The sequence below is a fragment of the Rhincodon typus genome, chromosome 15 (assembly GCF_021869965.1).
Source record: "Rhincodon typus isolate 14 chromosome 15, sRhiTyp1.1, whole genome shotgun sequence".
In the NCBI taxonomy this organism is placed as follows: domain Eukaryota; kingdom Metazoa; phylum Chordata; class Chondrichthyes; order Orectolobiformes; family Rhincodontidae; genus Rhincodon; species Rhincodon typus.
The window spans coordinates 34,696,900-34,713,136 of record NC_063346.1 but is presented as its reverse complement, the minus strand read 5'-3'; the positions used below and the strand labels follow the sequence as shown (position 1 = coordinate 34,713,136).

The window sequence follows — 16,237 nt, the reverse complement described above, 5'->3', positions numbered from 1 at the left end:
GAAGCTCAATGCAAAGTGGTAAATTTACTGATAACTAAACAGGAAGGGCACTGGAGACTGAGGAATGTAAATCAGGAATTACCGCAAAGCAGAATAGTGCATTGCACTAATAAGGGTATGTCCTTGCAGTACTTCCAATCAGTATCACAGAGGATTAATGTATGGCTTTGCTAAAGGCAAATGAGTATCTCTAAATTTATAGCTGTATAACAACCTCCTCCATTTTTTTCTTTGTCCTCCCTTCGCCAATTCCCCATCCCATCCCATCTCCCACTTCCCCATCCCCAATCCCCAATCCATGTCCTAAAATGTTACTATGGTTGATGTGACACTGGGAGCAGAATTCACTTTACATATACCTAAGCTTCTGTCACACGTTTTAGATTGCTCTGCTTTTTGTTGTTGCCAGGTTTGGAGACAAACATAGAGTCTGTTTTCAAGGTCTAGGATTGCTATATGGTGACTCATTCTGCAGGACAGCCCTGTATCTCTAATTGTGCATAAAAGCTGCTGCAATAAAGCAGTGTACCAGCAGGGATAACTGTAGAGTTGCAGATGAGAGTGGGTTGAAAGAACACCTACACAAAGCCTTTGTCAGATAGAATCTACAGAACAGAGACAGAAAGCACCAATATGTAAAACACTAAGACGATGGAGCACTGAAAAATCACAATGAAGACACCTCTTGTTTATTGCAACGTTTCTACATGCAGTTCAATTAAAACATTGCATGATTTGAAGTCTATTGTTTTTTTTCTTTTATCAACCTAAGGACTGCATTTAAAAATTGTCAAGATGATCTAACATGTATTTTGTGTCAGTGAATAGCTCAGCTGAATCTGGTATAATTCTATTTTTTCTCAAAATCTTTGGGTCTTGTTCATTCAACACTTCAGAGACTGCAATATTTTGGTACAGCAGGCTCCCTTATTTATTTATATATAAGCAGTTGCTACGACATGTCAATAATAATCCTTACTTGTTTGTTAAAAATATTTTCTTAGGCAAACATTGCTTAAAATACATCTTGGTTTTGTCCTTTTCACCTGTTTGCAATTTGTTCAGCATTCAATCTTATCACAATAAATACAAATAATTTTACTTTGTTGAATTAAGGATCATGAAATTCAAATGTTAAGTATTTACATAGTAACATGGTAAGAGTTTCATGCAAAATCTTGAGTCCACCTAGCCCAGATTTGATTTTGTTCTGCTCAGTACAGCCAAAAACCACAATTTGCAACTTGTATATCTCCTTGAGGCAAGTATGGAAAATTTTGCAATATGCTTTATAAATGGAATATACACCTTAAGCAAAATAATTGAATGCATAGTCCAAACAGATTAATTTGAAGCTTTCCAAGTTAACAAGCAAGGATGAAACTGATCAATGTTGGGTCATGGCGAAGGTTGGATGAGTTGGAGCTTGTTTAGGGTGGAATTTTAGAGAGCAGCAACAAAGGTTGCAGATCAGTCAAGATCAGCAGTACCAAAAGACACTGTTAACACATTCAGTTAAGATGAAGGGCAAAGAGAATAATGCACAAAGTTTCATGATGGCTGCATGAGTTGTATGTATTATGTGCTGGTGGCATTGCCCCTGTAAAATATTATAAGCACACACAGAATCTTCCGGTCAAAAACATTTTGATCTTCTACTTGCTATGTAAATGTATGTAACTTGAAACTGAAAGTTCATTCAGTTTTTTTAATTTTTTTCAAATTTAAAGAGGAAATAAATAATGTAATTTACCTTCTATTTGCTAAACAATAGACCAGATTTTGTTCTTTGCAGCAAATGGGTGCTTCCAAACGTACATACTGTTGTACTTGGCCATAGTCTTTCCACAGAATTTTACAATGGAGCTCATTATAGACCAACAAAGTGGAAGAGTACTTTTTGCAAAAGATGTGGGAACTACTGTGTCACCTTATCCAATCAGATTGAAGAATTCCAAATGCGCAGTATAGTATGAAGTTGAAGATATCAAGTAGAATGTTTAATTAATTTCCAAATTGGATAGAGTGTGAAATGAAGTGGAGGAAAGAAATTAGAATTAAGCATTGAGAGCTGTAAAGAAAAATAGAAGTTTTTTTTAATCATTTTTGATCTCCAGTAATCATTAAGATAATGAAGCAATGACACTGTCAATGTTATTTTTCTGTACAGGAAAATTTTTGGACAATAATGATGCAACAGCTATTAATTAAAAATTTACTTACTCTGCAGTGGCCAAGCCCTAATATTTCTGGTGAGGTTAGTGAGTATATATCACCTTAGTACCACATAGTACTTCATGGATTTCTATGCATTTCAATGCCAAGTCTCTAGGTGAAATTATGTTAGAACATAGCTTCTAGAGTAGTAAGACAACTTGAATAGCAGTTTTCCTGATTATTTTTTCCATTAGCTGTGCATGTATGGTTACCAGAAATTTTTCTCTAATTGACACTTTGACAATACTGAACACTTAGTCTCATCATTATTTCTACGCTAAAATCCAACTTGTATTTTCAGTGTATTTACATGTATTTAGTGCAGGACCTGACTATAATAAAAATAAAGAATTTTGTGCATGAAATATAGTGATGTTGACTTATTTCAAACCACTAGTAATGCACATGATGTGGTCCTGAGCAACAAATGTGTATCAACCCCGCATGGGAGTTGCATCAATGTATATGATTTGTCATGTGCGAAGATTTTAAACTGATCTAGATAGTTCAGAATAAAAGTATAAAAGAGATCAAAGGGCTCTCAATAGCAAGAAAATTAGCTAGTATGTCAACTTTTGCCATTGTTTTGCAGCAAATTCTGCCTATACTGCTAAGTGGTGCTGAATTATCATCAAAAGTTGTTCTAACTGCTTACATTCTCTCCCTTTAATTCTAATTTTCCCTTTTTCGCTTTTCTGGCCATGCAACACTTCACAGTTGTAAAGTATGCCACAAAAAGAAATAAAGAGAAAACTTTATTTTGAAATAAGATGTGATTTTAAAAAAAGCCTTCATGTTATGGAAATATGGAGTTATATGAAAATAAATCACACATCTTGAAATTTCATTTTGATGAACAACCCATGTCTTGTTGCATTTGAATTTTCTTTATTAATCTGGTCTATTTGCAGCGGGACAACTCAGCCAATCAGCACATTTTGCTCTACAGCTGCCCTATGTAGTCCTTGGCCTAGGACGTAGTGCAAACTTTCTCGACCATCTCTATGTTGGCATTCCTCGACCTCAAGGAGAAAAGGTAATAACCCACCAATTATGGCATGAATTTGAGTTTCTGTCCCTACATCATTATGTGGTAATAATCTCCTATTTATTTGATGGTCAGTATGGACTTCAAAGTTGTCCCAATGGTTTCGGATGTTCTTAATATCCTAATTAAGAATCTTACTCTAAATTTTTAAGAATTAACTTTTAATTTAGCATTTATTCTTAATGCTAAAATTGAAAACAAAAATTGACACTAAAAAGTCCATCAATGAATTGTATGATTTCAGCTAATGAGCTGTAAATGAACAGTGAACAAAATCTTCTTACACACCCACAAAATATAAACACCTACAACAAATAAAAGATATGACTAAAACTGTGACAAAGTCTCTTGATAAAAGTAGGATTGTTTCTTCACATAGAGGCTGAAATCAGTTGAAGTCACCTAAAAGAGTGCAGTGTCCACACACTGATTGACAAGACCCAATTATCACTACTCTGGCAGGACTGGTGGTGTGACCATGAGTAGCCTTGAAAAGGGGAATAAAAGGATTTTTTGTATAGATTCTTAAGTAATTAAATTTAAAACCTGCTCTTACATGGTTTTCTTAGGTTTACTTCCACCATCCCTCATTCTTGATTGAGAAAATTGATTTATGTTCTTTGTTTTCAAGCCCTTGACAATTCTGTAAAGGAAGAATGTACATGATTGCAGAAAGGAAGTAGAAGACTGATACTAGTTTAATTGTATACTCATGAAGACAGCACAGATGCGACAGGCTAAATTGTGCTGTAACAATTCTAAGATTTTGTGAATCTCACTCGAATCGGTGTTTTTTTTTGGAAATTCATAAGTACTTGGGTTTTTGTCTGTGCATTGAAGCAATTCAGTGCAGTTGGGTTCAAGTTAGGAGTCACTTTTTTGCAAGAAAAACTAAATCATTTAAGTATTTTTCTCTTTAATTTCTGGTAATTAATAAGAAAATAGCGAAGTAAAATTGATATATCTTTTCTTTTGAGTATTTCCCTTACAATTTTTGTTAGCATCTTCTCCTTCCAATCCTCCCTAAGTACCCACCCTTTGACCTTGGCTTGCAGAGTAAATGTAATTGTTCTGACATGGCAAATTTCTGGGAACATTGGATGTATGCAATGTTGGCTTTGCTTGTTTATTTTAACACATTTTATAAAGTTTCTATAAATACTCTACATGAAGGAATGCTGTTTTACTACAAGTTGCACTGTTAAATGTTCTCTGTTCGAATGACCACTGCATTTTTAGACAAAAAACTTTAATTACTAATTACTCTATTTTGTTTTCCCTGTTAGTCTGTGAGAAAACAAGAATGGACAGCTATTATTCCAAATTCTCAACTTATAGTAATTCCTTATCCTCATAACACACCAAAAAGGTAACATTTACATTTTTATATCCGCGCAAAGTTGGTCTATTCCTGGAAAACATTCAACACAAGTATTTGAAAATTGCCAGTTAGCTTTTGTTCCTAGAAGCTTAGAAAGTCAGACTATTCCTCCCAATATCTGTGTATGTTAACTAAGATTCCCTGTGTAATTACTCTATTCTAAATGATACAAACCAGTTACAATATAAGGAATATTTTAAAGAATACTTGAACTTTTTCACAAATGAGTGACTTACTATCTGACATAGTAATTTTAGGCTGTTACATTTGTCCAATTTAGCAGTCTTTTTTGGGGTGTAGACGTTTCTAAATACTTTACAGTGTACTCCTGTTTATGCACAACTGGCATTATGACTTTAAAAGCTTCCCAACCGTGAAAATTTTAGCCAAGCCCACTATTTCACTTTGGGTAGGAGATGATGTCGAGTGAACTTGTAGCACTGGGTTCAATGTGACTTCTTCTCAATGTACCCAAAGATAATATGCTGTATTCTGATTTTAAAATGTTATAATGTATGTTTGTTTTGGGTCAGATTTTGCTTAAACAAGGAATCTCTCACAACATTTCCTGTTAGACTTGTCTGTGCACATTTGATTTTAACATTCTTTTGTACATGAAGTTGCTATGTTTTCAAGTTGATCATTTCTGAAACTCTTGTTTGCTTTTCAAACTAAGTATGGCTTGAATTTTGCACAATGCATAACAGTATGGCTATCAACACTCATCATTATTAAGAATTAGTTTTTTTTTTCATTTTTCATGGACTATGGGAATCACTGGCAAGGTAAGCAATTATTGTCCAGCACTGACTAACTCCCCATCTAAAGGTTGGTGGTGACTTGTCTTCATGAGCCCCTGTAGTCATTGTGGTGTAAATGCACTCAGTGATGTTAGAGATAACAACTTCAAGCACCTGCAATTATGCAGTTAAATGCAGTATTAAATACAGAAATCAGGAAGTTGCTGTCCAAATTTCTTTGCTCCTCCAGAAGCTGCAGTGTCCTGATGCCATAGCATGACTCAACATTTAAATATATGAATAGCATGATGTTGCGATGTTTATCCATTACATAGCATTGTGTCCCTACTTTTGATCCAGAAGGTCTGGATTTTAATCCCACCTGTTCCACAAGTGTGTCATAATAAATCCAAATAGTTTGTTTAAAAGGGTTTCTTTTCCATTCAAGAGCAAGTAACCTTTTTAATAGCACAATCAACGTTGGTAATTACTGCCAACCAACCTTTCTAATGCTGATTTATAGGTATCGTCTTCAGAATTTACTTGATGTTGAAGATTTAAACAAAATAAATCATCTTTTGCTTTTTTCTTTGATATTTTAATCACTGTCAATTTAAAATTCTCCTTTCTTAATTTCATTGAAATAGTGTTCTAACTCAGACTTCCTGGTTTAGACTTTGTATTCCCCAGTAAGGATGCTTCCACTGTTCGTGCAGGTCCTAGATCTTTTTATAGATGGGTGCTGCCCTATTTCAACTCTCTAATTCGCACAGTAGTGTAAGAACACTCAGAAGACCAATTCTTATTCTCCCCTGTTAGTGACTTCAGATTTAGTGGGCCTGTTAAATTCTCCAAGTGACCTACCACCAGCCCCACCCACCCTGGATGTCCACAATTCTATACTGGGATGGATGAGGCCAGCTGTCCATCCTTGTACCAATTAGGATCTTTAAGCTGACAATTAATGACCAATTGAAGGTGCAACCTCAATTTTCAGGCTTGCAGAAGGGGTGCAGGAGCATTGGAGGGACCCAGAATGTTACCCTGCTCTATCCTTGGGCAGGAAATAGGAAGGGTGCCTCCTTTTCACAATGGACACACCCCGACAAGATCTGATACCCATGGGTGCTCCTCCTCTTACTCTCCTTCAATGCCCCCTTTAAGCTCCCAATCACCACTCCCTCAAGCCTGGCAAATAAGAATGTTGAAGAAGACAAATATAGATTTTGCCCTCCTTAAAATAGGATGCCAATTTGTAGAGGTTTAATGAGTTTTTTTTTTGCTTTAGGATTCAGCATTTCTACTCCTATAACCTAAGGTTTATGTGTGGGTTTTTAACAGCCTTACCAACTGACTGCCCACTTTTAGAGAACTCTGTAATTACTATCACTATATTTTAAAAAGTATTTTACCATTTTCAATTTTCACAAAATTTCCTAGTCTCCACAGTTCCCTGAAAGTGGCCACACAAGTAGATAGGGTGGTAAAGAAGGCATATGTCATGCTCGCCTTTATCGGTCAGGGAATTGAGTACAAGAATCAAGAAGTGACATTATAACTTTATAAAACTTTGTTTCAGTTGCACTTAGAGTATTGCGTTCATTTTTGGTTGCCACATTATGGGAAGGATGTGGAGGCTTTGGAGAGAGTGTAGAAGAGGTTTACCAGGATGCTGCCTAGATTAGAGAGTATGACCTATAAGGAGAGGCTGGACAAACTGGGGTTGTTTGCTTTGGAGCAGCAGAGGCTGAGGGGAGATCTGATAGAAGTGTATAAAATTATGCGAGACATAGATAGGGTCGACAGTCAGAATCTTTTTTCCGGAGTTGACATGTCTAATACCAGAGGGCATGTATTTAAGGTAAGACAGTGAAAATTCAAAGGAAATATGAGGAGCAAGTTTTTTGCACAGGGAGTGGTAGGTACCTGGAAGGTGCTGCCAGAGGTCGTGGTGGAGGCAGATACAATAGGGGCATTTTAAGGTGCTTTTAGATAAGCACTTAATAAGCAAGGAATGAAGCGAAATGGACCAACGGCAGGCAGAAGGGATTGGTTTAAAATGGTGTCATTTTTGGAACAACATCCTGGGTCGAAGGGCCTGTTCTGTGCTTCTATGTTCTGAAATATCTACCTTCCAAATCTACGAAATTGTTTCTGTTCCTTGAAGTGACTTATGGTTTCCCAAGCTCGCAGTAACTTATCGAAGCTGGGCGTAATGAGATTAGGATAAAATACCAGAACAATATGAAACTCAGCGAATAAATATAATGCAGATTGTGACATGTATGTCAGGCAATTTGCAACTTCAGCTGCATGTTTGTGCTGAGTTAAATTATCACAAAGGGCAGTGGTGGAAGTAGTGTTGGTATCATTGTTGGATAATTGGGGAGTGTAAAAACTATTATCATGTTGTTGATTGCAATCCAGAGACTCATCCTGATAGGTTATAATAACTTTCAATGGTCAAGTGGTCAGTGAATAGATGGTCTGCTAACAAATGAAGCAAGCCATTTAGGAATGGGAGCAAAGCTCAGTCAGTACCCATGGTTATCCATCATTCCATACCTTTAGGGAAGGAAAAGAAGGAGCAGCTTTGTACTTCAAGTAATAAGCGTTCTTAACTTGATTGACTTTCTAAATTAGTTATACTAATCCTTTACAAATCACTGATTAGGCCTGAGCTTGAATGTGATGTCCTGTTCTGTGTGCATAAAGTATGCAAAGTACATCAGGTATTTAGAAACTGTGCAGAACAAGTTTACCAAAATGTTAAGCAAGATGAAGGATTTCAGTCACGTCAACCTCATATTTGTCTATCCTTAACTAATAAAACATCCCAAGGTGTTTTACAAAAGTGGTTAAAAAGCAAAATTTGTTTCCAAGCTAGGTCATGTTCGGGCAGATGCTGAAAGTTTGTTTTTTTTAAACAAAACTTTTTTTAGATGCATCTTCAAGGAGAAAGAGGAGGTACAGAGACTGAAACTTTTAGGACATGACACCAGTTGTGCGAAGATTACCAACAGGATGGTGAAGAGGGTGGAGTTAATGGGGTGCAGATATCTTGGAGGTTTGCGGAGCTAGAAGCCAAGAAGGAATTTGAAAAGAAGGATGAGAAATTCAGAATCAAGATATTGCTTAACTTGGAGCCAGTATAATTCAGTGAACAAAAGGATAATGTGTGAGGACGTCTTGCTGTAAACCAGCACACTGGAAACAGTCTTGGATGTATTTTTGAATACCTTCAGATGTATGATAATTTTGCACCAGTTGCAAAGAAAAGGCAAATAATGGCAAAAATTAAGAACAGTAGTCATAAATTATTTTTTATTTTAAAAATAAAATTGTTTCAATGGAAACACTAACTTCATTATTTTTTCTTTTCTCTTTTCACAGCTGGAGTGCCAAGTTATATTTGACCCCAAGTAATATTGTACTACTTACAGCCATAGCCTTAATTGGAGTCTGTGTTTTCATTTTGGCTATAATTGGCATTTTACACTGGCAGGAGAAGGTACTACTTTTGAAATTTTAGTCAATATTTACATGTAATGCACAGATTGGTGTTTTATACGACAGTTATTAATTCTGAAGTCTGCAAGCTATTACATTACAACTAATCAGTAGATTCTGTTATGGTCACATCAATGCACCAGAGTTATGTTCATTTATCTTAATTTCTGTTGATGTTTTCAGTATTTAACAGCACAGGATTACTAATTCATTATATTTATCTTGCTGTGTAGCACCCTTTCTTAGAAAAATGCATAAATTAAATAGTATGATTATCCATTATGGTAAATTCACTGATGCTGCATAAAAAGCATGGTCCAACAATAAGGTTTAGAATCTTGTGACCCTCAGTTACTTTAAATGCCATTGTTCAGGTTATATACCCTCATACTGACTCCATCTCTTTTTATCCTGGGCATTGATTCAGGCTGAGCCTGATTTATTTACCAACAGTTGATTAAAATAATTTTCTGACCCCTTATTGTCCCCACCATGAATACTAACTATTTCACACCTCTATAGCAATGCCCTTCTCTACTCGTACGACAGCCTATCTACTAGTAAAACGCTCCTTCATGCCTTTTTCATCTCAGCATAGCCTATCACTGTAGCTTCCTGCAGTGCTATATCCTACTGTGAAATCATTTTTTCCTGACTTGGGCCACAGGTGCATTCCAATCTCATTTCACCACATTATTGATTGCTATGCTTTGGCTGATGGCCCTACACTCTAGAACTGTTTCCTTAAACACCATCACCTCTCCTTTTTTAATCTCTCCATAATATACACTTATTTGACTAAGCTTTTGGTCATCCCTTTTACTATTTCATCCATTTTGTAGTGCCCCTCTGTGAACAAGCTTCAGCCATTTTTCTAAAGTAAATTGGCTGTATAAATTCAATTGGTGGCTTAGGTTGTTATTAAGTGCAGAATCAGTAAATTTACCCAAGTTTGTTAGAATTTCCTTATTCCACAAGCCAAGAGTTTGCTATAAAACATAGGGATAAGTCCACAGTGCCAGTAAGGACTATAACTATGAATAAGATGTTTTTGATATCACTATGTTGGGATGGCATTCACAAAACTATGCTTTTTTTTACTAAATATAAAAGGCTATCCCCAACTTGACCTATTCAGGCTTCACAGAAGAAACAGAAACCACAATAGTACACATTAGTAGTTTGATTCAGCATTTTGCACAGATTCCTGGAGGCAGAGTCAGGAAGTGAGAAACCTTATCATGTGGAGCAGTTCTTTTGAAGAATAAGGGTGACTTGCAGGGTCAATCATTTTTCTTTTGTTAGTGATTAAGCATCCTTTTGAAACTGCAGCAGTATGAAATAGCTGTGCTTAATAGGAGGAGGTCAGGCAGAATTCCTGCAGTAAGAACACCAACAGAATTAGAGCTATTCCTTTGGATGTTTCAGATGCAAGGAATAACATTTGATTAAAGGCTTGCAAATATCTATCTGCAGTAACTTTGTAAAGATTTTCTTAAACATAACCATAGATCTGTAAATATTTAATGTTTTTGTTAAGAAAGGAAATTGAATCAAAATTAAGCAATTTTACAGGGCAGGCTGTTTAAAATGGCCCTTTGGATATATGTACGTAAATCTTTGAAGGATGTCTGGGCTTTAAATAAACAAATTTACTAGGATGATGTCAAGAACAAAGGACCTGAGTTTTTTGGAGAGACTGGAGAAACTGGGATTGTTTTCCTTGGAATAGAGAAGTTTAAGACAAAATTTTATAGAAGCATTCAAAATCATAATAGCATACTGAAGATTTCTTTGAACATTGAATTATGATCTGGAATGCATTGTCTGAAAGGATGATGTAAACAGAATAAATAATAATTTTCAAAAGGAAATTAGATAAATATTTGAAGGGGAGAAAAGCAACAGGGTTGAGGAGAGAGAGCACGATAATGGGACTAATGAGACAATTCTATCAAAAGAATTATCATATGACCCACCTCCTTTGCTAAATCATTCCATGCTTCTGTATTACTTAAAGGTTTTCTGCATGTAAGTAATGATAGCAGAGCAAATTGCATACAAACAAACATATGAAATAGAAATATAAGCGGCCATTTGGCTCCTCAAGTCTGCTCCGCCATGCAGTAAGATCATGGCTGATGTCACTACGCACAAAATGTATGACATTACAGCAGATACACATGTTTAAGCCATTTGTAGTCTGTTGACATCACAGCCTGTGTCTGCAGTGTGTAATGCTGTTTTGATCATTTGTACATGCATGGGTCCGTATGGACTCTGGATAATTACCCCAATTTGAAAACTGGGCTTCCAGCATTGACTAAAAAATCATTGAGTTTGGAGATAAAATCATTAGTTACTTGCACAAGTCCAGATAGCCCTTGAATCAGCTAGAAACCTAAATGACAAGTAGTACGTATGTGTAACCATCACTTCTTGACTTTTAAATGCAACAAGGGAGCTGTTAATAAAACACAAAGATTAGCTCTGTCATTGCCGTAGAGATGGTTAATGGTGGACATCAGAAATGAATACTGATCAATTACCTGCCTTATTCTGCACTGTCAAGTTGACAAGTAGCTCACAAGACCAATTAGCACATTTCACCCCACCAGGCAAATAAAAATTCTGGGAACTCTGTAACAAAGCCCAAAACTCTGTGACCAAGACATTCAGATTTTGTGCAAGCACCTCATTAAATGAATGAGACCAGATGAAAGTTGTACAAGTGATTAGGCTCCTAAACTAACTAAAGAAAACATATTTGTATATATTTTGTAATGTTTGCTTTATTCTCAGAGCTGTTTTTTAATCATATACTTGAGTTAGTGGAGACTTCTTTATATTGAAGATGCAATTTTTAGAAAATGTTCCAAGTATGTGGTCCCCTGCACCTTTATTTCCTCGCTGTGATTACCTAGAGAAGGCAGGAAGTAGGACCACAAGAATTGATCACATGTTATGGGAGGCCAAACTGCATAGAAACCATTGGATTTTATGATAGATTTATGAAGATTTATTATCCAATTTATTGAATCCAATTTCATAAACATGTCAAAGTAAAATTTGAGCATATGATCTCTTGCTTAATAGTCCAATAGCACAACAATTAAATTACTAGTCCCTTAATGACTTTGACATTTGTACTTGTCTTTGAAAGTTAATTTGGACACACAACTAAAAGCTTACCTTGATCACAAAGATACACAGGATTGCTATAAACTCATGAGAGTGATTGAATACCTAAACCTGCTCAGTTAAATATCTGATTGTTCATGCAGGTCTCTTAAATCCTAAACGCAATCCAGCCAAAGTGCCTACTCCGATTGCAATCTAGAGACATTGGCTCATGTCCCATATTGGCTGAGTACTGAATTGATCAAAAAGGCTGAGAATGATCACTATTTAGGCACATTTATGAATGGCAACTTGGAAGAGGTACTGAAAATCACTATTGCCCATTTCAAATCTCAAGAGGAAAAGAAATACTTTCCAAGCACTAAAAAAATGCTTTGTTGCTAGTCTGATGATGTACGCTGTTCTGGTACACAATACAGTGACAATAGACTGCCTATTTCCTGTAGAAGTAGAGTTCTTCAGAGTATTTAAAGAACATCTCTTCACTAATAAGGCAGATGAATATTATTGGAATCAGTGGCCTTGACTCACTGAACGAGCAGCCCGTATTTGCAAACAAATTTATTCAATAACTTCTGTTAATTGGCTCACTAAATATCAGTTTATGTGCATCATGTTTTTGACTATTTCCATTTTGCCTCTTTTCAGTGCAATCACTTTAAATCTGCTATAATATTGTTTTTATGATGAGCTGATTTTGAACTGTCAAAAATGGTGCCTGGTTGGTGGAATATTTGAACTCAACAGCGAAGTTGAGTCTGACATATCGGCCAATGATTTATAGGATCCTCCTTCACCTAAATCATGCAGTGCTTAATCTTCCAGCCAGCCTAAAGGGCTCTGTCACTTTGTGAGCTTGGCTTGCACATATGAAATGGGCAATGGAGGAAAGCTTACTCGGAGCTATGCCGGATGTGAGTTCTTAAAGCTATATTGCTGACTTTTATATTGTTGCAACTGAAACTTTTAAAATGGATGTTCCACCAAGTACTGTTCTGAGTTTACTTGAAGGCAGAAAAAAAGGGACAGTACGCATGTTAACCTGAATGAGAGGCCAACTGCCTGTATCCATCTTTTCCCCATATGTACACGTCCAAGAATATCTTCAGCAATTTTATGTCACCGGTGAAGCAGTAACAGTTGCGCAATTTCTAGAATCTATCCTGTAGCAATTTGCCAGAGCTGTTTCAACAGCACCTGCCAAACACCAACCTTTACCGTCTGGAAGAAGGGCAGTAGACACATGGAAATATCACCACCTGCAGGTCACAAATCATATATGTCTTGGTTCTTTCACTGAAACTGGGTCAAAATCCTGGAACCCATCCCTCAAAGCACTGTGGGAGTACCTGCACCAAATGAACTACAGAGGTTCAAGGTGATGGGGCACCACCATTTAGGAACTGTCAGTGATGACAAAAATACCAGGATGACCAACAGTACTCACAAATCACATGTTATGATCCTAGCTGATGGTACTATTGGACATGTCACATCCCAGAATGGAATGTTAATGTTTGTATATGTTTTTAATTTTAGTTGGCGTAGTGGTCAGTCATTGAAACAAAGCTGCAGTCTTTCTTTAACAACAGAAGTTTATTACACAAAAGAGTAAATAAATAAAAACCAACCTATCTAAATATGGAACGCAGTTATGAAACAATGTAAAGCACACAGCAAAGCAATGTTTTCAACTCATTGGAAAAGCAAGAAATGCTGTAGAAACTCAGCAGCTCTGGCAGCATCTGTGGGGACAGAAACAGAATTAACATTTTGAGTCCAATATAGCTTTTTTTCCAAAGACTAGCTCTGGACTAAATTTTACCAAAGATCAGGCAAATGTCAATTTCAGGGTTTCTCTTCATGATGTCTAGCAAATTTCCACATGTAATTCTTCACTGTTAACCTCATTATATGTGCATCACACCTATGGTGCCATATCATGACATTTTGTGTTCACCAATGTCAGACAGATGGAGCTACTGGAATGTATCTTGCTGCTAGTGCCATATGAGTTTTCCTTCTCAGTGCAATTCTGTATCTCTCATGGATCTTCATCTTCCATCATGTAGCCTTATTGTGTCCTCCAGTTGTCCAGAGCAAAGAATCCAAGGACTAAGCAGCATTCTCTATCTGTAGTGTACTGTACTGTAATGAATCCCCTTACGTGACCTGCATGGAAACCTGATGTGGAGAATACATGGCCATCAATAGCCCCAGTGGAAGAAGGCATTGCATTGCAGGTACAATGTACATCATGACATGGCTATCTGACCACCACCTCTAAACAGAGTAGAGCACCACCGTCCTTCTCTAATCTACACTGCATTCCATGGAATGCTGGAATGCAAGTTCATGTGGCTTTCCTGCACCTTCACTGCATCATGTAGACAGCTATACCTGAGAAAAGTTAGAAGGCTGCATCACATCCACTGAAGGTTAATACTGATCCTGGGCTTTAAGACACATGCATTTATCATCCTGTGAACACTCTTAGTGCAGATGCCACAAAGACAACCACAGATTCTGTGTCTGGATCCACTGGGGACAATTCCAATGAGCCTATGTTGTCAATATTTGAAACGAAGCAGCTCTTCAGTATTGTGATCACTCAGCAGTTGCAGCAGAAACAAATAACATTGAACCAGCATCTTAAAAATATTGGAGTTTCATGTCTGGGCCAAAAGGCAAGGTAAAACACTGTGAGCCTGTAAGTTCTGAATGAAGCAACACTGTGCAAAAAGACCAATTCAACAAAGAGGCTGCGAGCTTCCAAGTAGGCACAAAGTGAGGGATCACTAAGAGAGCATTGCTCCAATCCATATTTGTTTCTGCCCGCAAAAGGATCTGGCAGAAGTATTACAATGCCAGTTGTTGGTGTGCTCCAAAGTGTGGTATTGAAGTGGAGAGTTGTATTCTAAGTGATTCCAAGAGATGCCATGATGATGTGGTGAAGTCAGTGTATGCCCATTACCAACCTCTGTGGAAAAAGGCTACAGGCAGGCACTACGCATGGAGTGTGTCCTGTGGTATTGGAAAATGCTGGCCAAGCTGGATGTCCACAGGAGCAAGCAGCATGCTGGAGCTGCCTGATATCTGCTCTGACTTTCACGATGGGAATAGTTGCCACTTAGTATCTCTCTGCCATGTGGGAGAATAGGAAATTGCCTAAAGATGAGGCAAGAATATGCAATAATGGAATGTTGATACCTGCAAATAGGCCACTCACTAGTGAGATTCTCTTCTTACTGTTGAAACCTCAGATGCAGAATAGAGCATTTTATCTCAACACCAAGAATCTCATTTTTTGATCTTGCCGTATTTGGCCAACTTACTTGTCATAGCCTTAATCATTCAGGTGCTGAGAAAATTCCACCTTCTCTTTCTGTCTCCACAGATACTACCAGACCTGCTGAGTTTCACCAGCACCTTCTATGTTTATTTCAAATGTCTAACATCCACAGTATTTTACATTTATTAAAGTTCTTAAACCATTTCCCAACACCATGAGATTTAGGAATTCAAATCCAAACAAAGTACACCACCCCCCGCCTTCCATCCTGTCAAATTCTTATAGTTCTACTTAACTGAGTCCTGACAGTTTCTTTGCTGTGGACTCTGGAAACAAATGAGTTTTTTCTAAATTTGCCAACATGATCTCTTCCACAATTTTGAGAACATAATCTTTCTCAATTATAATAACCTGCATTTTCTACCCAAATTCTCCTGAATTGAAAATTTCACAAACTAAATTTTTCTTCTGAGGTGACTGTTTTCCTGAACTGACCTATACTTCTGTAAGGAGAAAAAGCTAAACCTGTTTCTGAATCCAGTCAGGTTTCCTCCAAACTAGCCCAAAACCCTTCAATCTTTGGGTTTCTAAACTAAAATCAATTATTGATTGTTTAAAACTGAAAACAAGCTAATGACCTTTAACGTTAAATCTAGCTGTCGTAAACACAACAGTATAAATATCTTGGATAGTAGGAACTGCAGATGCTGGAGAATCCGAGACAACAAGGTGCAGGGCTGGATGAACACAGCAGGCCAAGAAGCATCATAGGAGCAGAGAGGCTGACGTTTCGGGCCTAGACCCTTCATCAGAAAAGGGGGAGGGGAAGGGGGTTCCGAAATAAATAGGGAGAGAGTGGGAGGCGGATAGAAGAGGGATAGAGGAGAGGATAGGTGGAGAGGAAACAA

The 16,237-nt window shown here is 37.1% G+C and overlaps 1 protein-coding gene across 1 annotated transcript in view; it reads left to right on the top strand.

Moving 5' to 3' along the window:
• Positions 1 to 16,237, top strand: part of itfg1 (integrin alpha FG-GAP repeat containing 1) — a 170,018-nt gene that overhangs the window by 149,771 nt on the left and 4,010 nt on the right. Inside the window, exons 6-8 of the mRNA XM_048605953.1 lie at positions 3,129 to 3,253; positions 4,552 to 4,634; positions 8,780 to 8,897. Of these exons, the coding sequence (XP_048461910.1) occupies positions 3,129 to 3,253; positions 4,552 to 4,634; positions 8,780 to 8,897 (326 nt within the window). The remainder of the gene's footprint in view (positions 1 to 3,128; positions 3,254 to 4,551; positions 4,635 to 8,779; positions 8,898 to 16,237) is intronic.